This window comes from Mandrillus leucophaeus, unplaced genomic scaffold, assembly GCF_000951045.1.
Source record: "Mandrillus leucophaeus isolate KB7577 unplaced genomic scaffold, Mleu.le_1.0 Scaffold1, whole genome shotgun sequence".
In the NCBI taxonomy this organism is placed as follows: Eukaryota; Metazoa; Chordata; class Mammalia; order Primates; family Cercopithecidae; genus Mandrillus; species Mandrillus leucophaeus.
Genome location: NW_012098097.1, coordinates 8,678,938 through 8,687,435, shown reverse-complemented (window position 1 = coordinate 8,687,435; position 8,498 = coordinate 8,678,938). Strand labels below are relative to the sequence as shown.

Below are 8,498 nucleotides of genomic sequence, written 5' to 3'. Positions count from 1 at the left end.
CATATTCCTCATAGTTCCCGAGTTGCTCATCTCAGAAGTCTAACAAGGGATGGTCAAGTGGCCATCTCGAGATGGACATGGCCAGATGGAACACCTGGTGCCCAACCCCTCCGGACAGGCCTTTCCTCACTCAGGCAGAGCAGGCGCCTGTCACACCTGGCCCTCACTGGGCCTCCCTAGTCTGGCCTCACTTTCGGCCCTGCCTGCCAGCCACCTTCAGCTCTCCACTGCCTCCCACGGTGAGAGAGTTCCTGGAGTGGTGCTGAGCCCTCTTGTCCTCTGTCTGGAAGAGTCTGCCTGCTCTCTGGCAATTCCTGGTTCTCTCGGGTCACCCCCCCGGTGCGTTTCTCACCAGTGTCCACTGAGGACCATGAGCCCCAACTGTGGCAGGAACCACAGTTGTCTCAGACACCAGAGAACCCCACGCACTGGCCATACAGTAGGTGCTCAACGAAGACGAGTCAATAAAGATCCAACCCATGTCCAATCTAAATAACCTAGCCTCTCCCCTGGGGGAGGCCTTTCTCCTTGGGGACCACCTCCCCTTCAGCAGCACCCCACAGTCCTCCCTGGTGTCTGGAGGAAGCCAACAGGTCTGAGATACTGGGGTGCCCTTCTCCTCCTGACAGTAGGGAAAGGCCAGCCAGGGGTGGCCAGGACCCAGGGAAACAAGTAAGGCAGACTCAAGATGGTTCGTGCTTGCTATGTGTTCCCAGAGAGGGAAGGCACAGCCGGGCTCAGACACAACTACGCAGTTTGATTCACACGACTCCCAAAGTGGATTCTCCTGACGCCAGCCCAGGCCAGGGCTAGAGCCTCGGGGGACAGGCAGGGTACCGGCTCCCACTTTGTATTCACATGGAAAATTTCTACACAATTGAAATATTAAAGTAGGTGGACCAGTCCAGTGAAGAGGTAATAGGTGTTTATTAAAAACTTTTTCACCCAGAGGCAGTTACCATGTATAACTTAAACCCCAGCCCACTACAAAAAGGGATGGGGGCAATAAAAACTGTGCAACATTGACCAAAGGACCCAGACAGACGAGGCCCGGGAAGGGCAGCCCCAGGGGCCGGGGCCTCTCCTCTCCCGAGGCCTGGAGCAGCTGCATTGTGGAAGCCGGGGCGCCCCCATCCCCTGGTGTGGCCCTGTGCACCGGCCTCTCCGGCTGGGGCAGGGACCTCCAAAAGGCCATCAGTAGTAGTGTGTGCTCATCGTGCAGCCTGGCCGCTCAGCCACTCACTCTGCTGAAGGACACACAGGGACAGCTCAGGATCGCCCTGGGCAGGACGGGGTGCCCCAGCCGCCCACACTGAGCCCAGACATGGTGCTTTCCAGGTCATCAGGGCACGTGTACGGCCCTGTGGAATCCAGGGGAGTGGGGCCAGGGCTCTTCCTCCCATCCCTTCCCAGCACATCTGGCAACTGCACTCAAGCCCAGAGCCCCCACCTCCGCCATTGCTGAGGCTGCGCCCCATGGCCGCTCGATGTGAATGCCAGTTGAGGCTCCTGCATGGGCAAAGACAGGGGAGTCATGACCTCAGGGGGCCTCCACTCCCAGCGCTCCTGAGCCCCCGGCAGAGCCTCGGGCCCACCCCAGCCAGCCTGGGCGGTGCCTCACCCGCGGTCTCCCTCCAGTGTGCTCTGGATTTCCTTCAGGACTCCTGCAGGCCGGGTGGGAACAGAGGCCCACTGAGGCCCTTGGGGCGGCCAGCCACAGCCTTTCCACCCCCTTTCACCATGGGTGCCGGATGGATCTGTCCCCTGCCTCAGGGTAACGGCCTGCCCAGCCTCCCTTGACCCTGATCCCCCCTTCCCCACCCCTCCTGCCAGCCCCACGCTCTCCCACCCAACTCACTCTCATCACTGAGCAGAGCGCACTCCATCACCAAGCCAGGCTGTTTCTCTGGAAGGTAGAGGCCGGGTCAGGGAGCCCCGCCTGGGCCCTCCTTGGCCTGGCTCTCTCCTTACCGAGGTCGGGATGTGGAAGCCCAGGGCTGGAAGGAATGCCGTCTCTACTCCCAGCCCAAACACTACCTGCTCACTCAGGACCCCGTCCCTCCTGTCCAGCCCCAGGTCTGGGCTGGGTGTGGCCCAGGTGTGCATGGGCCCAGGAGGCCTGTCTTACCCTCGCCATCACTCTGAGTCCCTGAGTTCCTGTGGGGAGAGAGATAGTGAGGACAAGGGCCTCTGGGCTCCCTGCCCAGCTCTGAGAGCCCTGGTCCCATGAAGAACAAAGTCAATGGTGCAGCCTGCCCTGAGCAGGAGAGCCTGGGAGGTAAACTGAGTCCTGCCCTGGACTGCCAGCTTGCACACAGGGGCAAGGGGCACGCGAAGAGGTACAGAGAGCCAGAGCCTGGGAGGGTGGGCTGAGCTTGTGGGGAGGTGTCTCTGGCCAGGCAGCAGTGGGAGCCTCAGGGTATCTCAGAGAGGGCAGGGAGGGGCAGGAGAGGCCTCTGGCCCTTTCACTCACCTGGCTCGGCTCGGCGCCTTCTTGGGGCCTGCCCCGTTACCAGGGCGGTGGTTCTTGGTTTCTGCTGAATCCACCAGACACCGGGGCTCCACCAGCCACTTGGTGGAGAGAGAGAAGCGCTCGAACTCCGAGGGTGAGATCAGGTAGAAGCCTGGGGAGTGGCGGCAATGCTAGTGGCCTGGCCTGGTGGCTGCCAAGGCTGCTTCCCAACCTGGGGGAGTAGGGGCTAGCGTTCCCTCGCAGTTCTCCGCTTAAGGCCCATCCAGTCTGGCCATGGCCACAACACCCCTGGCCACCCTTCCCGTCCCTGCAGTGCCTGGGACCCCCACACCCGCCCAGCCCAGCTCAAACACCTTGGCCATATTTGGTGAAGACGCAGGAGGCGATGCCACTGACGTCCTCCCGGCGGATGCAGCTGTAGCGCACCTGGGGCTTGAGCAGTGGCAGCGACACCACCTGGATGTCACCCAGATTGGTGAGGACTGCCAGGTGGTGCTCCCCATAGTCCTCAGCTCGACGACTGCCGAAGTGGGCCACGCTGACCCGCCTCACCCTTGAGCCCTCCAGGGCCGTCAGCTTCAGCTTCAGCTTGGCACTCACCTTGGGCAGCGTGAACACCTGGGGGTGCGGGGTGGTCGTTCACGCCCATGGCCAAACCAGTTCTCCTGCGCAGTGCTGTAGGTGCTGGGCCCTCCCCTCCCCGCATGCCTCCCGGTGTCCTGGCAAACCCTTGGCTCTCAGATGCACAGACACAGCCTGGGGGGATGCCGAGGTCACTGACTTCCCTGTCTGGAATTTTTTTTTTTTTTGAGACAGAGTCTTGCTCTGTCACCCAGGCTGGAGTGCAGTGGCGTGATCTCGGCTCACTGCAAGCTCCACCTCCCAGGTTCACATCATTCTCCTGCCTCAGCTTCCCAAGTAGCTGGGATTACAGGCGCCCGCTACCACACCCGGCTAAATTTTTGTATTTTTAGTAGGGATGGGGTTTCACCGCGTTAGCCAGGATGGTCTTGATCTCCTGACCTCGTGATCTGCCCACCTCGGTCTCCCAAAGTGCTGGGATTACAGGTGGAAGCCACCGTGCCCAGCCTTTTTTTTTTTTTTCTGAGATAGAGTCTTGCTCTGTTGCCCAGGCTGAAGTACAGCAGCGTGATCTCGGCTTACTGCAACCTCCGCCTCAAGTAATTCTCCTGCCTCAGTCTCCCGAGTAGAGCTGGGATTACAGGCGGCCGCCACCACGCCGGGCTACATTTTTTTGTATTTTTAGTAGAGTTGGGGTTTCACCATGTTGGTCAGGCTGGTCTTGAACTCCTGACCTTGTGATCTGGCCTCCCAACGTGCCTTGGCCTCCCAAAGTGCTGGGATTATAGGCGTGAGCCTGGCCCCCCATCTGGATTTTATCCCTTCCACAGACATAGGTCCTGCCTCAGTGTCCTCACATGAGACTCCCCCCTCCCTTATTTCCTGTGCTTCTGCAGCCCCTCAGATACCAATGCAAACAAGGTGAGTCCCAGCCATCGTTTGTGCCCAAGGTCCGAGCCTCCTGGATGTCCCAGGGAGTCCCAGGGAGACCCGCCGCTGCCCGTGTGGCACCTTGAACTGCTCCTCCGACACAACGAGCAGCTGGTGGCTTCCCTGCATGTCAGGGCTCTTCGACAGATCATGGGCCACTTCGAGGGGCTCGGGAAGGGGTACGCTGTGTCCGTCGAGCACCAGGATGCCCACCACCGGCGCCCGGTGCATCAGCTGGATCTCCTTGGCTACGGGGAGGAGGTGGGTAGTGGGACTGTGGGGGGTGATGGGGCTGGAGCCACTCCCTGGTCCTAGCCCAGGCAGCCCGAGCACCCTCTGCTCTCCCTGCCCAGCACTCACCCTGCTCTGCCCGCACAGGCTCATCCATTCTCCGCTCAGCGGGGGGCACACGCAGGGAGAAGGCATAGATGGTGCCCCCGTTGGTGCCAGCCCACAGCGAGGGGCAGTGGCGGGAGCCTGCCGAGAAGCCATGTTTGGGTGTCTGACCCTTGGCGTGGGAGTCAGGTGGAGCTGGGCAACCAGGGCTTACTCCCAGGTTTTCCCTCCTGGGAGAGGCTGGAAGGCTCTCTGACAACCACACAGGCCGCAACATAGAAGACCCCAGTCCCAGGTCAGCTCAGCCCTTGCTGCAATACAGCAGGGGAGAAGCAGCCAGGGAGACACACGTTCTCTGGAGGCCAGTAGGCTCTGCCATCCCCGATCGTCACAGCTGCTCTAGGAGTAAGCTATCACTCCCTCATTTTACAGAGGGGCAAGCTGAGGCCCCGAAAGGCCAAGTGACGGGTCGGAGGCCATGCTTCTAAAGGGTGCTACAGCCTGGATATAAAGCCAAGGCAAGCTGACTTGGAGGCCCAGGCAGGGGAGGGGAGGAAGCAGGCAGGGGCTGCAGTCTGCCCCTGCTCACAAGGGGAAACCCTCTTAGGTCCTACCAGCCAGGTAGGCAGCAGCCCCTGGCATGCCCCCAGGTCAGGGGGTATCTACTGCCCCCCACCCCTCAATCCCGGGCTGGTCACTCACTGTCCCTCAGGTAGGTGTCAGCAAAGTACAGGGTCCGGACGAAGCCTGTGAAGGAGTCCTCTGCCGAGCGAGCCTCGATCTTGCGTTGCACAGGTGCCAGCTCCATGTTCTGGAGGCCCGGCCGCTCAGTCTTGGCGCTCCCCTCCTGCACCTGCAAGGGGTGGGCCAGCCTGAGGGTCAGCTCTGGCCTCCCCTCCCCAGGGACAGTGCTTTGCTCAGTGCCGATCCTTGCATCAGAAGGCTGGCCACGCCAGCCACCTGCCAGGTCTGTGTCTAGGAGGACCCTTGTCCAAGTGGGAGGTGCCCTTGGGGGAGACTACCTGGGTCCCCAGCATGTTGTAGAGAGAAAAAGGAAATCACTGACATTTACTGGGGATTAGTTCTAGGGTAAGCATTACAGTTACTGCTTTTCTGCTCAGGAAGTTGAGGCACAGAGAAGCAGCGTGACCTGTCTGAGGTCGCACATGGCGGCAAACCCATGTGACCTGGACCCTGAGTCTTGTTTGTAGCCCGTCATGCCTGGGGAGCAGGGGCCGTGTGACCCCTGCTGGCTGCTCTGAGCCGAACCTGGGTGGGTGGCCGGCCGCAACCTCCCCTCGGGCCTTACCTCTCCTGGGGGGCCAGCCGGGCGCCGCTTCCGGCTGGACACCCGGCTCCGACGCATCCGGCGGAATGACTGACGCAAGGACTTCTTGAGGGACTTGACGCGGGACAATGGGCCCTCCAAGGCCAGCTGGTCACTGGGGTGCAGCGTGCATCTTGGGGGGATGGCAGGCTGTCAGTGCTGCTAGGTCCTGGGGGTCCTCGTGGGCCCCACTCCCAGCCCCCCGCCCCAGCTGCCCTGCTCACTTAACAAAGACCTGCCGCCGCTGCTGGTGGTCAAAGAGGCCAAAGCCATGGCTGGTGCCAAAGGCCACGAGCCGCCACTCAGAGTGCAGGGCCAAGGAGGTGACCACAGCCGGGGGCTGGCACTGCACCAACACGAAGGGCTGAAAGCCAGGCTCAAAGCGCACAGGCCCTGAGCGGGCTGCCAGGCGCTCGTGCCCCTTCCAGCGGTAGCCCTCTTGGTCTTGTAGCAGGTCGGCCTCCACCTGCTCCACAGCCTGCTCCGCTGCCTCATCATTCAGTTCCAGTACCAGCACCTGGGCGGGGTGGCAGGCGGCTCAGCAAGCCCTCAGCAAAGGGACGGCAGGGCCGCAGGACGCTACTAGTGGGGACAGCAAAGGAGCTGAACCCAGGCCAAGGCCCAAGGCTCAAGCAGGGAGAGGCCTCCGTCCAACCTCAGCTCTTAATTATTTTTTATTTATTTATTTTTTTGAGACGAGTCTTGCTCTGTTGCCCAGGCTGGAGCACGGTGGCACGATCTTGGCTCACTGCAACCTCTGCCTCCTGGGTTCAAGTGATTCTCCTGCCTCAGCCTTCCAGTAGCTGGGACTACAGGCACACACCACCACGCCTGGCTAAGTTTTGTATTTTTAGTAGAGACGAGGTTTCACCATGTTGTCCAGGCTGGTCTCGAACTCCTGACCTCAGGTGATCCGCCTGCCTTGGTCTCCCAAAGTGCTGGGATTATAGGCGTGAGCCACCATGCCCGGCCCACCCTTAATTCTGATTTCTGGAGAAGAAACAACCGTCCCAAGGACCTCCCGCCAAGGGGATCAAGCCACCTCCGTCCGCTGGAAGAGCACAGGACACAGAATGTGCGTCAGGCAGGTGGCTGGCTCCTGTCCCTGCGGGTCCCCGTCATCCACCACTCCTCCCCAGCTCCCCTCCCCGGCCCAGCCTGCTACCTGCCCTGCCGTGCCTGCCACAGCCAGGTAGCCACTGTACTTGCAGAGGAAGATCTTCTGGATGCCCAGCCGGGGGTCATCACTGTAGGGGTCAAAGGAGCCCACCTGGAGAAGGGGAGGGGCCCTCTGAGCGGCCATGGGGGCTGGACCCCCTCTGCCCTTCCTGGGTCCCAGGCTCCTGGCCTCACCTTGCGGAGTGGGGGCCACTCGTCCTCGCCCTGGGCACTGAGGTTCTCGTTGGGGTCCGTGTCGGTGAGGAACACGCGCACCGTGCTGAGTTTGTACAGCAGCCGCAAGCAGACACCTGAGGCATCCCAGAACCGCACCGTGCCATCCTCGTGCCTGTGGGCAGAGCCCATCTGCCGGGCATGAGAGGGACGCCAACCCGGGCGCCCAGGAGCTGGCTCGCCCACCTCAGGGCTCTGCTCCCACCCCACACATCCTCCTGGGGAGAGGAAGGGTAGCATCGAAGTCCCCTACCCTGTGAGCAGCAGATCCCTCTGGGGTGGGGCTGGGGTCAGGCTGGTGCCACCATCAATTGGCCACTCCTAGAGAAAGAGACCAAGAAGTCTGTGGGAGAGTTTGTCTTGGGGTGGGGCTTGGCGTGGGGCTGGGCCAGGGCCAGACCTACCATGGTGGAGAAGTGCGCATTCTGCTGGCTGCCAGCGGCAATGATCCGCTCCCACAGCTTCAGGGGGATGTTGGAGACGTGGTGGGAGCAGGTGATGGCGGAACAGTGCAGGGAAGCCAGGTAGGGCAGCTGGACCGGTGGCCAGCCTGCTGTCTGCAGGTCAATCACCACCAGCTCCTCCTCAGCCAGCACCACCAGGGCATAGGGGTCGTCAAAGGCTGGGGTACAGGCCAAGGATCAGGGGCTGGGGCCAGGAGGAAGCAGCCCAGCCCTGCGGAATCAGAAGCTCCAGGGTTAGAGCCAGGGCATCTGCAGATCCAGAAAGCCCTGTTCTTGGCTGCTTGAGCAAAGCCTTTCCACCTCCAGGAGGGCAGCAGGTGTGGGCAGCAGCCCTGGCTCTGTGTGCAAAGCTGCTGAGAGCTACCTGGCACAGGGCTCCTGGAGGGGATACACCTGGTTGGAAGGCAGGGTCCCAACCAGGAAAGGCACCTCAGAGGCAAGGAGCTGTGCCTGCCAACCCTCTTCCCTGGTTCCTCCTCTATGGGACCTGCTCTCCCTGCTCAGATGCGCCTGCCAAGCCTCTCCCCACAGGCAGTGGCAAGCGTGGTCTTCGGCACACCAGTTGCTAGGGGTGGCATTTTCTTTACTGCACACAATCACCTCACCTCACTCAGGCCTGGCCCCAGCTAGTGTTCAATAAACGTGCACTGGACGATGAAACCATTTGTGTTTTTTTTTTTCTTTTCTTGAGACAGGGTCTCACACTCTGTTGCCCAGGCTAGAGTATAGTGGTGTGATCTTGGCTCATTGCAACCTCCACCTCCTGGTTCAAGCGATCCTCCTGCCTCAGGCTCCCAAGTAGCTGGGATTACAGGTGTGAGTCACGATACCCAGCTAACTTTTGTAATTTTGGCAGCGACCGGGTTTCGCCATGTCGCTCAGGCTGGTGTTGAACTCCTGGGCTCAAGTGATCTGCCCACCCCGGCCTCCCAAAATGCTGGGATTATAGGCATGAGCCACCATGCCCAGGCGTTTTTTTCCTCTTTTTTTTTTT

At 61.0% G+C, this 8,498-nt stretch overlaps 1 protein-coding gene across 3 annotated transcripts in view; it reads right to left on the bottom strand.

Moving 5' to 3' along the window:
• Positions 1-910: 910 nt before the first annotated feature.
• LLGL2 (lethal giant larvae homolog 2 (Drosophila)) overlaps positions 911-8,498 on the bottom strand; it is a 52,789-nt gene continuing 45,201 nt past the window's right edge. Inside the window, exons 12-27 of one of the 3 annotated variants that reach the window (XM_011979452.1) lie at positions 7,445-7,662; positions 7,294-7,361; positions 7,002-7,155; positions 6,814-6,918; positions 5,873-6,165; positions 5,631-5,781; positions 5,024-5,174; positions 4,346-4,462; positions 4,067-4,233; positions 2,827-3,091; positions 2,474-2,624; positions 2,129-2,157; positions 1,859-1,906; positions 1,622-1,664; positions 1,451-1,509; positions 911-1,244 (exon numbers count right to left, since the gene is read on the bottom strand). In XM_011979452.1, the coding sequence (XP_011834842.1) occupies positions 1,240-1,244; positions 1,451-1,509; positions 1,622-1,664; positions 1,859-1,906; positions 2,129-2,157; positions 2,474-2,624; positions 2,827-3,091; positions 4,067-4,233; positions 4,346-4,462; positions 5,024-5,174; positions 5,631-5,781; positions 5,873-6,165; positions 6,814-6,918; positions 7,002-7,155; positions 7,294-7,361; positions 7,445-7,662 (2,024 nt within the window). In that variant the 3' untranslated portion in view covers positions 911-1,239. Of the gene's footprint in view, positions 1,248-1,450; positions 1,510-1,621; positions 1,665-1,858; positions 1,907-2,128; positions 2,158-2,473; positions 2,625-2,826; positions 3,092-4,066; positions 4,234-4,345; positions 4,463-5,023; positions 5,175-5,630; positions 5,782-5,872; positions 6,166-6,813; positions 6,919-7,001; positions 7,156-7,293; positions 7,362-7,444; positions 7,663-8,498 lie in introns of all 3 variants that reach the window. The other 2 variants (XM_011979393.1, XM_011979529.1) reach the window with 2 other exon arrangements.